Genomic DNA, 15,929 nt, shown 5'->3' on the forward strand with positions numbered 1-15,929 from the left:
TGCTTCAACGAACAGCAAAGCGAGCAGAGATGTGGGGAAATTTGTTTAGTCTGCAACTATGCTCTGCATGTGCTCTCTTGGCCAGAAAAAAATTTAAAATAAATCCTAGCTCTCTTCTCAACACCCCTCTCTTCTCTCCAGGCACGATGTGACGCATCATCTTTTGAAAGTGTGCGCTGCACTTTTCAAGTGGACTCTGGCATCTGGTACTATGAGGCCTTAATTGTCACTTCAGGCGTAATGCAAATCGGATGGGCCACTCGAGAAAGCAAGTTCCTCAACCATGTAAGTGCAGCTACACTTTGCAGTACTTATCTTGTCTTGGCATTTATTTACCTCATCTGGCACTCTAAACCTAAAAATTTAATTCAGGGTGTCTACCAACCAGGCAAACCAGGAAAGCTGGGAATTCTCAGACATTTTGAATAGTCTGGGGAAACTCGGGGAATTTGTGCTTCTATTAGGGAAAATTAGCTGTAGTTTTATATTAAGCGGACGAAAGTCGCGGTGGTGCTGTGGTACCGGAGAGGACACACTTCATACGGCCGGTATGAAGAGCATCCTCTCCACAGCCATTGCCGGCCTCCTGCCGACACGGGTGACAGTAGTGACCTTGTTTGCTTGTTATTGTTGCATGTCGATTACAGGGAGACATCACGGGAGTTTCAATTAGGAGAATTTTTGCTTCTTTCTCGGGGCACATGACACCTTTGAGTCGCGCTCTGTCACCGAGACACTTGATTTGAAGCTTCCCTCGGTTTCTGCCTGTTGCTAGTATTGCCTGCCCACTGTTGTGTCAAAATGGCTTTGAAACAAGCTTTTCAAAAACCTTGACAACCTTGTATGGTTACGATTGCGCAAAAAAGAACGGGGACTGGGAGGAAAACACAAGGATGAGCGCGCTCGTCCTTGTGTTTTCTTCCTTGTCCCTGTCCTTTTTTGGGCAACCGTAACCATGGATCGCTTACAACTAGGCCGGCTCACTGTGCTGACAACCTTGTTTTGGAAACAAAAAAACGTGTACTTACCACACAGTACTCAAAGATCGTACCAGTTTTACAGATTTTATCACTGTGATTCTAGCCCTTACACACTCACACAGGACGAGCGCTACTCATCAACTGGGGTTTTATTGGCAGAAAGAGCATGCATATAAATGCACAGAAATGTGCATTCTCTCCCTCTCTCTCAATGTAAGTGAAGGGGAAGATTTCGGCACGCAGCGAAGATTTAGGTGGTTTGAGTGGTCCATGCCCACCTTTTCGTGCAGGGGTTTAACCCCAATTTGAATTTGGATATCTTTTTGATGAAACACTGTACAAAATGAGTGGGGAGAACCGATCACGGTATTTTAAATTGGGAGCAAATAGATATTGGCGTGTAACTTCGTCCTTCCCTTGTGCAGAGACACGCCAGATAATAGGCGACATGCAAATTTCGGTGTGTAACAATTGTACATCTGTGTAATTTGACTGCAATTCTTGTTCACTCAGAGATGGCATGCCTTTTGAATGGTCTGTGCAGGAAGGCTATGGAATTGGTGACGACGAGTTCTCAATAGCTTATGATGGCTGCCGGCAGCTGCTTTGGTACAATGCCTTGAGCCAAAGCCATAGCCACCCGTGCTGGAAACCAGGTGAGCTTGTATCAGTTTGCTGTTGGGTGATTTTTTTACTTGAAGCTGCAAGAGTAAGTTACCTAGTTCTTTGTCTCTTGAGCTGAAGTAACAATCTTGATATCTCCAATATTAGCTGTAAAATCTCCCACTGTTAATTATGAGAACCTTTGCATGGGCTAAAATTTCTATATTTTCTTTTTTTTTTTTTTTTCAGTGCATTTTCTAATATTGAAGCAGTAAAGTTTTGTAAGAGGAGGGTATTGTGCTCTTTTAGCTTAGAACTTATCATCTCATAGTTTTTGCATTGCTGGTGACAGTTTTTTGTGCATTTGAATTTCAGGTGATGTCTCATGTTAGCCCGCAAAATCTGTACGATCACCCCTATGGCATTTTATGCTAAAAGTTTATTTTGGCTCCTGCGTTTGTTAAGAAAAGAATACTGAAAAGCTGTAAAATGCTGTGTTAATTTAAAAGAACACTAAGGGCTGAACAAACGCCGTTTTAACTGAAAGATCCCAGCTATTGTACCCTCGACGGTATATTCAAGCAACTCTTATGGTAAAGGTTGCTCCATTTGTTAAAAAATACGTAATTAAAGCTGGCATTCTTTTCTGCCATTTCCTGTTTGTTTTGATTTCTAAACGTAAAAGAGCACGTCACAAACTGAGAAGACCAAGTGCCTCACGGGCCAACCAAGCCATGATCTGCTGGCACCTAGTAGAAGGCGTAGAAAATTTAAACATTAAGGCAGCATCCATGGTTCCTCACCGCTTCTGCTAATAATCCCCAGTTTGTGCGGCTATGCCATAAATGTGTATGCCAGCAATAAAAACGGACAGTTGCTCTCGCGTCCACTTCAGTAGATCTTTTGACTGCACTTGTTCATCAAGGCAAAACGTGTGTTTTAGCTAAAGATGCCCGATACATCGATATTATACTATACATATGGTCGTACCTTACTGTTCATCTGAGGAGAATGCCAAAACAAGCTCCCCTAAACCCGCCCCGACATGATCTGTGATGTAACAGATCCTAGTGTGGAAAAGTGTTATTAAACAACCGCTGCTACCGCAAATGACATGCAGTAGAACCCTGGTTATACGACTTTCTCGGGACCGTGAAAAAGCATCGTAAAATCCTAACAACAATTACGCCTATAAGTACAGTTTCGCGCGACAGATATGCAAAAAACTTCTATGGAAACCACAAACTAATGCTTTGCAGGGCTGGGAAATCCAAATCACTAAAAGGTAATTGGGAAAAAATAATGCAGTACAGGCGCCAATCATACTGTATTAAAACAAACCTTGTACCACAGTCCACTGCCGCGATTCCTACCAGCCAGTGCGATTTGTCGCACACACGATCATGGCAAAAGCATGTGGAAGCCTAAAACATGTGGAAAACATGTGGAATTCGGCATTACCTTGTTGGCGATTTTCTTCTGAGTGGTAAAAATGAACGCCTGCGGCGCACTGCCCCTGCGACTGCTGCGCAATGATAGACGCCAATAAGGAGAGGGGAAAAGTGGTCGTCCAGAGGAGCGGGCAGCTGCTGGAGGGCAGAGATGCAAAAGATGAGACGGAGAAGAAAGCTATGCAGGAGAGAATCGATTGAGCAGGCTCAAGGACTGCAGAACAGGCCCGTGGAACTTTCATTTCGTCTGCCGGTTGGTCGCGCGCTTCGCATGGGTTGTCAGACAACATGGGTCAGGCATGAAATCGCATAGGATAACCGAGGTTTTTCATGCATTGTTTCTACGGGGACTTCGCCGGGATTCGACTGGTCCTTCGTAAAGCCCAGGTTGTGGTAAAACCCGAAGACGTATAACCAAGGTTCCACTGTATTTGTCTTCTCGACACCGCAACCTACCGAACTTGTTTTTACACTTCAGCATCCCCTTAACGACATCAACTCGTTTGAAAATAAAGGTGAAATAGTTGCGTGTAAAACAAACTTGGAGCTATGGTCATCATTCTGTCTGTGTTTCTACTGTTGGCAGTATTGCCGTTCAACATTTAGTGATCTGGAAGATTAATGACAAGCCAACTGTTTTATTTTACATAGTATAGGGGGCTACCTGCTCAACTTCATGTGTTCAGGACATAGACACCCATACCTAATTTCGATGTGTGGTAGTTAACCTGTCAGGAATTGTGCCTCTTTACAGGTGACATACTGGGAACCTTGCTTGACATGAAGTCCTTTGAGATAACATTTTACCTTAATGGTGAGCCGCTGCCACCGAACACGCAAGTCTTTCAGAATGCCAAGTAAGTTGTCAGTTTGCTTTCATCCGAATGGGGAGAGTTTTAGTTTGTTTTGTTTTTCAAGCAACTTAAAGTGCAAACAAAAATTGCACCCCTTTCCCTCAGTCTGGTGGCAAATGCAGTGGTATAGCACAAAGAGGGGAACAGCGCAAAATGGACGATGCACAAGATGAAGAAAAAGGACAACTATAACCGCTGACTTACAACTTATTGTTTGTTTTGTGCTGTTCCCCTCTTTGTTAACCATGTACCAACTTATCCGAGCCTCAACCATAGCAAGGTATAACACAGTCTCATGCTTGCTCGTTGGCAATAGTGTGCAAATCGGCACATACAAAAGAACCAGCAGCAACGAATAGCTTGCACGACTCAAGGGCCCACACATCAAAGCTCTATGCAAACTGTCACTGGTTCGCTTTGGCAAGCACTTATCGCTTCTATTTTTTGCATTTTGAATATGGCAGTCAGTAAACTGCCACCGAGTTCCAGCACTCATCATTGACACAATAGAAAACACAAAGCAAGATTGCACACACAAGCAAGAATCAAGAAATAATAAAAAATGAATGAAAAAAAACAGCATCTAGAAGATAGTTATGTCACGCTAGTGGGGTTGATGTGATAGCGATAATGGGACGCTTTTACTCTCATGGTTGCTGGACTAAAATTTACCATCTGTCAGTGACCACTATGTGAGACGAGGAGCGAATTTCGTACGCATTCCTTGGCGAAAAAACTGCACTTAGGTATATTCCGGTTTACGCGTTATACGGATGCTGGCAGCAAAAAGTAATGATACATCTCATGTTTGTGAGCATGAATCGTTTGAGGGCACTGGTACAATTTTTATCGAAACAAGCAAACCTTACTGCTTGTGGTATTGAGACAGTTGCCAGCTGAAATTGGTGACTTTTAAAAACGTTCTCAGCAAAAATTCCTCGAATGCTTTTTTTTTTTTTTTAACGTTCACTTGTCTATGCCATACTTTTTTTTCTTGAAGAAATGAAGCTCTGCCAATCTTGTTTCATAATTCACAAGTTCTGACTTCACTTTGCGCTGATACCAATTTTGCCGCTCTTGGCATTTTTTAGACTAATAAACAACTGCTGCTGCTGCAAGTGGTATATTTGTTTTCACAGCGCTGTAATCTACTGACGCAGGCCAACTCATTTTTACTTTCCAGTGTCTCTTTAATATGTGTTTGATATCGTGTTATGTAGAGCTCTTCATTTTTTCGCTAGTTTACGTTGTTTTCTTGTACAGAGAGGTGCTTAATTTTCAACTTATTTTAAAAAGGAAAGTGAAGTTGATGCCTGATATGCTTGAATCTGTTGTGTTTCCCCTGCAGGTCTGGCTTTTTTGCTGCTGCCAGCTTCATGACTTTTCAGCAGTGCGAGTTTAACTTCGGCCGCTCTCCATTCAAGTTCCCGCCCAGCGGAGTCCAGTTCTCTTGTTTTAATTCCTTTGCCCACCTCACTGAAGAGGACAAGGTCATCCTACCTAGGTGAGGATTTTATTTGGTATATTAACAAAGTTGCAAAACCTGTTGTTTTGAAACCAGGGACATCGCCTTACATTGGTTGAACGCAGTGCGATGAAAATACATTAAAAATTAGGTCCATGTTCACTTACCATGATCTGAGTAACCAGCAGCCTGCTGCAAAAACACTGCTTGGTCTGTGTACTATTTTGTAAATGGATCAGTGGTGAGGTACATATATCAAAAAAGGCTTTTATTTGTCCTTAGCTTGTGTCTACTAATGAAGGGAAGTGGTCCAGATACCTTTGAGTACACCACACAGAAGGCTGAAGGCATGGTCGAATGGCACAGGAAGGATGTTCGGGACTTGTGAACTGAGCTTGTGAAGCACTCAATTCCAGTATCTATATGATAGGTGGAACCATTTCTACACAAGAAAACAGAAATAGGACTTTTGAGGGTATCTCGTCTACAAAGAACAAAAACAGCACTTTGTTACAAGTTTGATGGAAATGATATGCTATAGACAAGTTCTTATTTCTTCCTCCAAATTTGGCTGGCCAGGAAGAATACTTGTGTCCATCACTCTGCTTGTCATTTTCGTTCACGCATATACATATGTGCATGTTTAGGACACTTCCTCATCTGCTGTTTTCCATGTGTTAGGGTGGCTGTCGGGGGAGGTGTGGGGAGTAGTATGGCGTGATGAGGGACCATCTGATTCTGTGGATGTTGGTGTGCGCAAGAGATGGCCAAAAACCTACATTAGTGCACTTTATATTAGCGAGATGGGCAAAACTGTATCATTGTTTCTGAAACGTTGAAATGTTGCCCAAATTATTCGTGAAACTTACTTTTCATCAATTACTGCCAGTGCTGAAAACTTATTGAAAATTAAATTGTTCACAATAAATTCAGTTTCCTCCAGAGAAAAGGACAGTTCAATGTTATGATTAAAGCAACGAATACTACTGTGATAAAAGTGTTAGCCACACCATCCAAACTTGCAGCTGTCTGTATCTGTCAGTGCATTCTCTTTTTCAGTGTAACTGTGTATGGTCACTGCTGACTGCACATAATGCTTGTGAAGTGGCAAGGAGGCACTGAATGAACTTTGGCACGTGACATTCCCTGCAAGTCCGTGACACCACATTTGGGGCCTCGTATGACAGGGGGCCTTGTTCTTCAGCTTCCAGCAGCAGTCAATTGTTGCTTACTGTTTTCTTGCCAGGCACATTCGTATGGAGAAGCTGAGGCACAGCACTGTCCGCGAGGACTCCTGCACCCTGTGCTTCGACCGCAGTGCTGCTGTTCGGCTTGAGCCCTGCCAACACAAGTGAGTAGCCACACCACCGTTTGCACACGTTCATTGTCGGGAAGGGTATGGATGGCAGAGGGTGCTTGGCATATCAGTGCAGAATGCGTATTCATGTGCTCACTTTGCGTGCTCGGTCACGTTTTGCGCGAGTCAAGTTTGTGACTCGAAGTACTGTCCACACATAACAGGGGAGCCAAAAGCATACAGTGGCAGCTTGAAGGCTTATAGCAACTCTGAATGTTTGTCATTGTCTGCTCGCAGTAAACCATTGCAGTTAAGCTATTTTATGAGATCCATGTAATAGCAAAATCTTTTGTCAAAGGCATGTTCTTGTAGAATGTACGCATGCCCATTACATCATGCTAAAACAAATATGAAAAAAATGTTTTACTTGATGGAAATATAAGAAGCAACGCAGAACCCAGGCAGGTCATTGTGGTTATAGAAACCTCTATGTAACAATTTCTTTTTTGCCATTAAATATGACTTCATTATATCGGCTGTCGCCTGTATAATGTATAATATGATGACTATGCACCCAGAAAAAAGGTACCTGAGATTTCTTTTTTGCATATGTAGCTTAGGTCAAGCTAGAATATAGACAGACTATGCAGCCTATACAGGGTGCGCGAGGTATTTGAGAGCATAGCTTGAATGAGCTGCAAGTGACCTGCATCTCTCTGAATCTGTACTGTTCGCTTCAGTTAGGTCTGCACATTTAGCCCTAAAACCTGGCATTTTCAACGAAAGCCAGTGCATATTCATCATCTTCTGTGCTGATGACAGCTCCATGGTGGCCATGACCTTCCTGAATCTCACCAGGCCCATCATTTTCAAGGGCAGAAAGGTGGTCCTGACCTTGGGCAGGTGTCAGTAACCATTTCGGATCAGCCCGCAGGGGCACCTTGTGTAATCAAGGTGATGGTAGTGGCGACACTGCAAACAATGAGCCCCTGTGAGTTGGACCCTCCCACGCCTTGACTGTGCGTGGCTTATCCATGTACGGGGAAAAGGGCATCCTGGTGGCTTAGCCCAAGCCAGGGTTGTTGTGGAACTTCACGGTCCCCCGGTAGCGGCAACACGCCACTTTTGCCCCTGCTTCTCGCAGACGGTGCCCCCGGTCTGACCCGCCCTGGGGGAATCAGCAAGTCGCTGTTTCCTACCTCCCTCTCAGCTCTTACACCTTCCTATCTTCTTTGCTAGCCCTGTGCTGTCATCTTTTCTCTTCCTCATTTCCACACATTTCTAGGTGGCAAGGGTTAACCCTGGGTAAGGAATCAGCCTTGAGTACTTCAAGAGGGTTATAGCAGCCGTGTATGGCTAACGTGCATCTAGTACGTTCCCAGGTTGGGCTCGGTGGTGGGCGGCCAGCACAGCTGCTGAACTGATTTCACTTGTTATGGCAGCAAGACCTTCTACATCCAATGGTCATGCACAGTGAAAAAGAAGGCATTGCTTCACCAATGAGACGTCTGTCACCATTCTTGGTAGCCGAAGTTCTTACGAATGAGATAGGAAGTGGCTATAGAGTAAGCAAGTTGGGAAGGAGTGACCTTCTCTTAGAAGTCAAAGACGCAGATCAGTGTGCCAAGTTGACCAAAATAACCTCTGTTGGTGACAACCCTGTGAGCATCACTCCCCATTGATCTATGAACACTACCAGAGGTGTTATCTCTGATGAAGACTTCGTGAACTTGTCTGAGAAAAAACTCCTGGAAGAGTTCGAGGGCAGAGAGTGTTTTGAATGTTCAGTGAATCAAAATACGTAGAGATGGGAAAAAAAATTCCAACCAAGCATGTAATCCTCACATGCTCGACCAGTGTACTGCCCGAGTCTGTCAAGGCAGGCTATGCTAAGATTCCTGTTCCTTTGTATATTCTAAACCCCCGACGATGTTATAACTAACTGTTGAAGATTTGGCCATGGTTCATTAAGCTGCCGAGGTAAGGCGGCGTGTCCAAAGTGTAGCCTTCCCGACCACTCGTCTGACACCTGTGAAGCTCCACTTCACTGTGTAAACTGCAAAAAAGAGCTCACCGCGTACTCGCAGTCGTGCCCTCAATGGAAGAAAGAAAACTAAACAATTGCTCTGAAGTATAAGGAAAACATTACTTTTCGGGAAGCACGACAGAGACTGTTTCTAACACGCACTAGCTTTGCCGATGTATCGCGACGGGGGGGGCGGCGCTACACTCGGTTACAGTTCCCTTTGGGACCCTCCCAGCGAGGCCTCAAGAGACACCACATGCCCCCTTCTTGCACATGCCACAAAAGAAGCATCACAGGCTGCCCCAGCAGCCCTTGATGCTAATGCTGGGCCCCTTGCTGGCTCTGCAGTGCCGGTTTCGGCCGATAAGCAGGCTGCCTCAACCAGCCAGCGTAGTCCTGCTGTCGAGGCTTCGCAAGAAGCCATGGACACAACGCCAAGCTCTCCGTTGCGTGGTATGCCGAGAGGGCGTGGCACTTCTCTTGACCGCACAAAAGTTAAGCCACCTAGGGTCACGGCTTCTGGGAAGGTGTCATGAGCCTGCGAGGCTGACAATGTGAAACTTTCCCAATTCTTGTTATATCATAAGCTGATGGTAACTGATAATGTTGTCCAATGTAACTGCCGAGGCCTTTTGAAGAAATTGGACAATATCTATGAATTGCTGTCACAACACCAAATAACTATTATGTGTCTCCAGGAAACACCTGAATGTGAACCAAACCAACTTTTGTAAGAACTAGGTACTTCTGTATTTAGAAAAACAAACAGTTGCACACACCCCTCTGGGGGGGTTGCAATAGTAATTGCCCAAAAGTCAGTTGCATGCCAGTACTTACTCCTCCAGACCAACCTAAAAGCTGTTGCCATACGAGCCATAATCTTTAATGAATTGGCAATAATATGTTCAATATACCCACCTCCAGAACACGGTCTATCGAGTACAGAGTTCGAAACATTAGTTGATCAGCTTCCAGTACCCTATCTGTTGGTTGGAGAATTTAATGCTCAACTCCCACTTTGGGGGTCTCCACACACCAATGTCCAAGGGCGCCTTCTACAAAAGTTTATGCTTTCATCAGAAGCCTGCCTACTGATCAGGGATGATCCAACGTATTACTATAACATAACATAGCACATACTCCTGCATAAATTTGGCCATTGCTTCACCAGTCCTCTTGCCAGTCATTGGATGGAAAGTCATTAACAACTTGTATGGGAGTGACCACTTTCCAGGGAGTCTTAAATTTCTATACTAAAGAAATCACAACACACCACTTGTACAGGAATTCAAGGCGGATGCTGCAAACTGGGAAAAGTTTAAAGGAGCACTGACACGAAATTTTCGTGTTACGTTTTTCGCTGCTATGCGTGCTTATTAGCCCACTAATCATAGACGGTCAATCGCAGCATAAACAATCATTTACGGCGTCATTTATTCTGTCATTTTGGGTTTGGACAAAACGAACGCCAAGCAGCCGCCATGACAGGAGGTAGCACGTGACACCACCATTCTTGTCGCGCCGCTGCAAGTCTGGACGCGTGCACAAGGGAGCGCACGCGCTTGCCCAGACCGGCCGAGGTCTTCACCATCCCCGCGCGCCCGGGCAGCGTGACGTCAGTCCCAAAACCATGACATGTACACACGGTGTCGCAGCGCGCACTAACTGCAGCCAGCACGTCGGCTACATCACAGGAGCCCCGGCGGCAGCAGTTTGGGGCAAGTAGCAGATGTAACGCTGTCCCGATCACGGCGTGCGGGCAGAGATTAAAATGGATTTCAAATATGTTATACTGAACGGCTACTGTTGAAACTTGCTGGGAGATATCTCCCAATAAAAAGGAAGCATTTTACATAGTTGTCTCAGCTTTGAAATTTCATGTCACTACTCCTTCAGTATACAGTCATAAGCCACCTCAGAATTGATGAAGCCGCAGAGACTCTGACCACACATATAATCGACATGGCACTAGACGTCACCCCAAAGTTCTCATGGTCAGGTTACCAAGCCCAAACCTTGGTGGAATGATGATTGTAGGCTTGCTCGCAAGGAACAGAATAAGGCGTGGGGTATCTTGCGTAGGCGCCTGACAGCCGAAGACCTGTTAATTTTAAAGTGCGCAAAGGCCAATGGCCTGCAGATTTGTCATACTGCAAAAAGAGAAAGTTGGAATAGGTTTGTATCGTCAGTAACATCATGCACGGATATGCGGATAGTATGGAGAAGGATTAAATCCCTTCGTGGAAGTAACAATGTTACACATCCTCTTGTTAGCACAGTTGGAGACAGCTTAGAAGACCGAATGGATGCGCTAGGCGAGCATTTTGAGTATGTGTCAAGTTCCGCTCATTACTCAAGCAATTTTATGAAGCGCAAGGAGTCGGAAGAAAAAATGGTATATGTGACAAAGGGCAGTGTCAAATAGGGTATGATTGCCCCTTTACCATGCAGTAGCTGAAAGTCGCCCTTACTACTTGCGGAAAATCAGCACCAGGTGCAGACAGCATGATTAAGCACCTACATGACGACACGCTTGAAGCACTTTTACAGCTGTTTAACAAAATTTGGAATACAAGACAGTTTCCAAAAGTGTGGAAAGAAGCTATTGTGGGGCTGATTCTAAAGGAGGGGAAAGACCCAGCACTTGCAGCAAGCTTCACGCCGGTTTTTTGTTTGGCCAGTTGCTTATGTAAATTGCTGGAAAAAATGATCACCTTCACCAAATGTATTTTCTTGAATACCATGGTGTTATAGACATGTGCCAAAAAGATTTTCGCTCTAGAAGATCCACAACAGACCACCTAGTGGCTCTCGAGTCCTACATCAGGCAGGCATTTCTTTGACCTCCAAAAAGGTTATGACACACAGCCTGGTGTTACGGTATTCTGTGTGATCTGCAACGTCTTGGGGTTTGTGGTAACATGCTTAACAGTCTGAAAGACTACCCCTCGGAGCGGACCTTTCAGGTTAAAGTTGGAAATGTCCTATCCAAGAAGTTTATTCAAGAAAACGGAGTGCCACAGGGTGGGGTGCTGAGCTGCACTCTGTTTATTGTGAAGATGAACTCTTAAGAAACTACACTCATGTAATATGCCCATCTGTGAGAGGCAGATCCAGCTAGCTACAAACAAACTTACAAAATGGGCAGATGAAAATGGTTTCTGTTTAACTCCGGACAAAAGAACGTGCGTGGTTTTCTCTATAGTTCATACCACACGCTAGGTGCAGCACTGTGGAGCCTACATTGTTGTCAATAGAGCATCCACTGAGGGCGCCTAACTCGCCGTGAAGGGGGTCCTGTAAGGACATTCCCTTCTCCCCTCTCGGCAAGTGGAACCACAAGGCCCCGGCACCTTTTGTCGCTTCCTTCGCGATGAGCATGGAGGAAGAAAAAGTTAGGAGACAGCATGACGTCACACAGCTAGCCTTCGCAAGCCCAGCTCCGTTGAAGCCGCTGCCTCCGCCGTTTCCCTTTCTCAAGCCGCCGCAGTCGGCCCAGCACGTGACCTCCATGGTCAGGTGGGCCGGCGGCGGCGGCGGTCTCCGACTCCGGCGCATCTCTCGTGTTTCGTTGGCGGTAGCTTTTCCCCGTCCTTCCTGCATTTGTCTGCTTGGCGATCTCATGCCCGCGTGCGGGCAGGAGTGCCGCGTACGTGCGGAAGACAAAAGCTGTGGGAAAAAAAACAACATATAGCAGGCTTCGTGACAACGGGCCGCAGAGTAGTTTCGAGCAGACGAAATTGAAGACTGCGCGGCGGCCCATACAGCGGTGGTGCGGTGGGGTCACGTGGTGCAGTGACGCCTGGGCCGACTTCGATTTTACTTTTTATGTATAGGCTTCACGTTTCTCCGGTGGCGCCGTCTCCTAACTTTTTCTTCCTCCATGGTGATGAGTTAGGTGCCCTGAGGGGGCGGGCTGTTGACAACAATGTAGCCTCCACAGTGCTGCACCTAGCTTCTGGAATGGACTATAGACAGCGTGGGATTTGCCTAGACCCCGTGATTACACTTGAGACACCCAAAACTGTATAAAAGGAGCACAAGTTCCTAGGTGTTGTACTTGACGACAAACTCTCGTTCATCCCGCACATCAAGCGCCTCCGAATGAAACGCCTCGACGCTGTCAACATTCTGAATGTCCTCTCACACCAGTCATGGGTTACTGACACTAAGTGTTTACTGGCCTTATTTATGAGTCTTGTGAGATCACAAATGGATTACGGATGCATCGTGTATCAGTCTGCTAGACCCAGTGTACCGCCGAGGCGTACGACTGGCTACTGGAGCGTTCAAGGCTAGTCCTACTTTAAGCCTTCATGTGGAGGCCAACCAGTGGTCTTTAGAGAAACAGCGCATATACACTGGGCTAAACTTCTGCTCTCAAAGTGACATCCTTGACTGAACATCCCAACAGCACCACAAGCGACCAGGCAATAAGGCTTTTTGAAAAGCGACCTGCAATGGCCAAACCACTTCTTCTGTCAGTTCGCTCACTAGCCACACATCTCGGAATATCTTTGGCTGATGTTGAGAAAACTAGCATTGCTGACTTGATGCCTCCTTTGGACCTATGTACCGTGTCTGTCGATTTGTCTTTTATGGAGATCGACAAGAAAGCAGCTCCAAGGGAATTAAAGGGGCCCTGAAAGGCGTTTTGAGCACACTAAATGAACTAGCGCAATCGTTAGATTGGGTCGTCAACGTTATCTGTGCCAAGTATTACTCTTTTACGCGCAGCGGAAAGCTCACACTTTTGTTGCAAAGTTTGTCGCTTTTCTGTCGCCCTTCCCTTCGTGTTTTTGGACGCCGCCATCTTCACATGTCTACGTCATCGATTCCCAGAAGTTCGTCATGAGCTAAACATCCTGCAATTGGGCGACTTTTTCACGCACTTCCGGCAAAGAGATGAGTCGTCTGCTCAGCGTCGGCTCGCCGGCTGATCTGCCAAGCGTAGTGCCAGAGTGCTTGGACATTTTACGACAAACGAAACAAGTGTAAGCAAACGCTTAACCGTTTGTATTGAATGCAACACGGCCATAACACGATATGGATATTCTCTTACCTGAGTACGTTCCATAAAGAAAGCGTTGAAGCCCCGTGGCACTTCTTTCGTGCAATCGCAGAGAACGCCCTCAGTCGAATGCCCGGATTTGACGCACACCTTTTTATTCAACTTCAAAACAATCCAGAGATGCATTTCGAATGAACACAACGTGACAACATGCGTTGCAAGTCTGAACAGCGATTAACAGACGATGGGTTTCCTCCTCCTGCCCGTCGTAAATCCGGCACTCACCTCGCGCGCGGTTTGCGGGGACGAACAGCAAGTCAACTCTGGCGCACAAGCCGAGATGGCTTTTAGCCACGCACATGCACATACCCCATGCGAGGTTGAGTCGTACGTCGCTCGAGACAGATAATCCAGACCATGGGAAGCACTATGCACCCGCAGAAGCACAGCGTTGCATTTCATCGTGAAACAAAGGCGTCCACAACACACACACCATCGCCTCCTGTAATGCCAAATGCATCTCCCACATGTCGCTAGGTGGAGCCCCGAGCTGAACCGGGATCACGGAACCGTAACTGACTTTTAGAGCGGTTTGTGCCTTGTTGCCAAGGCAACCGATGTTTGAGATTGTCAAAGAAATGGCGCTCGCTCCAGCGCTAGAAAGCTCAGAGCCGCGGCGGAGAATATTTTGCCAACGTTGCCGCTCTCCACCACGCGTCGCCCCAAGCTGAACTGGTCACATGATTGAAGCGTTTTGTGCACGGGTTCTGTATCGGTTTAAAATGCCTTTTTCACATGCCGCCGGCAGGAATTACCACCGCCGCAAAATAAGACCCGGCACCAGCGGGGCCACATCTGATACGGCGCTTTTTGGATAAACCGTGCGCGGTGCATCAAAGAGAACGAGCACACGATCCTCCCCGCGCGACTGCGAGTTCGCCGCCGATTCAACAGCAGCAACGTACACCGCGAAAGGGCAAAGCCAGGCCGCCGCACACATGCGGCCAGATTTTTCGTTCACTTTTCCAGCCTTAAGCGGAGTGCGGGATTCATGGCGTCAACAAAGCTTGCCCGTAGCAGACGTTCAGTCTGAGCAGCGCAGTAGTGGAAGTACGTCACCGGTGAGGAGCACAGCATCATGGGAGGGAAGGCTCACGCGTCGTCAACAGCGGAGAGTAAGTTGAAAGGAGGAGGAAACGCGGCGCGACGATAATGCGCGGTTTTCAATTTACGATTTCTCAGCTAATACTCATCGCTTTAACAAAATTCTTGCGGGAGGAGATTGCTAATACATTGCTTTATTTGGTTACATGTACATCCATGCATCGGCGGAAGGTATTTCAGGACCCCTTTAATAATGCAGCCCTTTTTGTACCTACAAAATAAATACAGAGCATCTGAGCTCTACACAGATGCATCCAAGTCCATAGACGCTGTTGCATGTGCTGCACATTGTCCTGCCCTTTTAATGATAAAGAATATGCCTAAAACCACATCCATATTCACTGCTGAAACGTATGGTCTTCTTTTGGCTGTAGAGCATATAATTCATGGCAAAGTTCAGATGTCAGTGATATTCACTGACTCTCAAAGTGCAGTACGGGCCTTGTCCTCAGGCAAATTACAGAGAATCCAGCTTTTAATAGGCTTCTAAAACAGCTCTGCTTACCACACAAGCAAAACCTAGAAGTCACAGTCTGTTGGGTTCCAAGCCACTGCGGCATAGCTGGAAATGAAGAAGCAGACAGGAATGCAGTAGCAGCTGCTCTTTGAAGTAACTTAGATGTTCGATACGGGCCTTATGAGAATCTTAAATCGTGTTTGGAAGAGTCTGCATGACCATTGGTAGGAAGAATGGAACAGGCAGAAAACAAATAAGTTGTATATGATAAAACCAAAAATAGGTAAATCAGTCACTGATAAAGGAGAAAGGGTATTGAGGTAACTCTCTGTAGACTGCGGATAGGCCATACCCATACTACGTATGCATACCTACTGAGAGGTGCAGAACAGCCATGCTGCTCGATATGTGGAGGGTTGTTATCCGTCATTCATGTACTAGTGGAATGCAAAATACTTAAACCACAAAGAGAACGCCACTTTCCTGAATTGTATAAACTCATGATACCTCAACATCCATTGTCATATCAACCATGAGCCTAGTCACCATCTCACCCTTCAGCCACCGTCCTTGCTTATGCAAGGACGGTGGCATAAGGTGTAGCAAATTCATGTCATAGTG

At 46.0% G+C, this 15,929-nt stretch overlaps 1 protein-coding gene across 1 annotated transcript in view; it reads left to right on the forward strand.

Moving 5' to 3' along the window:
* The window catches only part of LOC144155351 (RING finger and SPRY domain-containing protein 1-like), a 77,307-nt gene that overhangs the window by 52,810 nt on the left and 8,568 nt on the right, over positions 1-15,929 (forward strand). Inside the window, exons 10-14 of the mRNA XM_077686722.1 lie at positions 142-285; positions 1,525-1,636; positions 3,789-3,891; positions 5,237-5,392; positions 6,600-6,704. Coding sequence (XP_077542848.1) covers positions 142-285; positions 1,525-1,636; positions 3,789-3,891; positions 5,237-5,392; positions 6,600-6,704 — 620 coding nt within the window. The remainder of the gene's footprint in view (positions 1-141; positions 286-1,524; positions 1,637-3,788; positions 3,892-5,236; positions 5,393-6,599; positions 6,705-15,929) is intronic.

The sequence above is a fragment of the Haemaphysalis longicornis genome, unplaced genomic scaffold (genome assembly GCF_048455015.1).
Source record: "Haemaphysalis longicornis isolate Haplotype H1 unplaced genomic scaffold, Haemaphysalis longicornis Haplotype H1 scaffold_1, whole genome shotgun sequence".
In the NCBI taxonomy this organism is placed as follows: Eukaryota; Metazoa; Arthropoda; class Arachnida; order Ixodida; family Ixodidae; genus Haemaphysalis; species Haemaphysalis longicornis.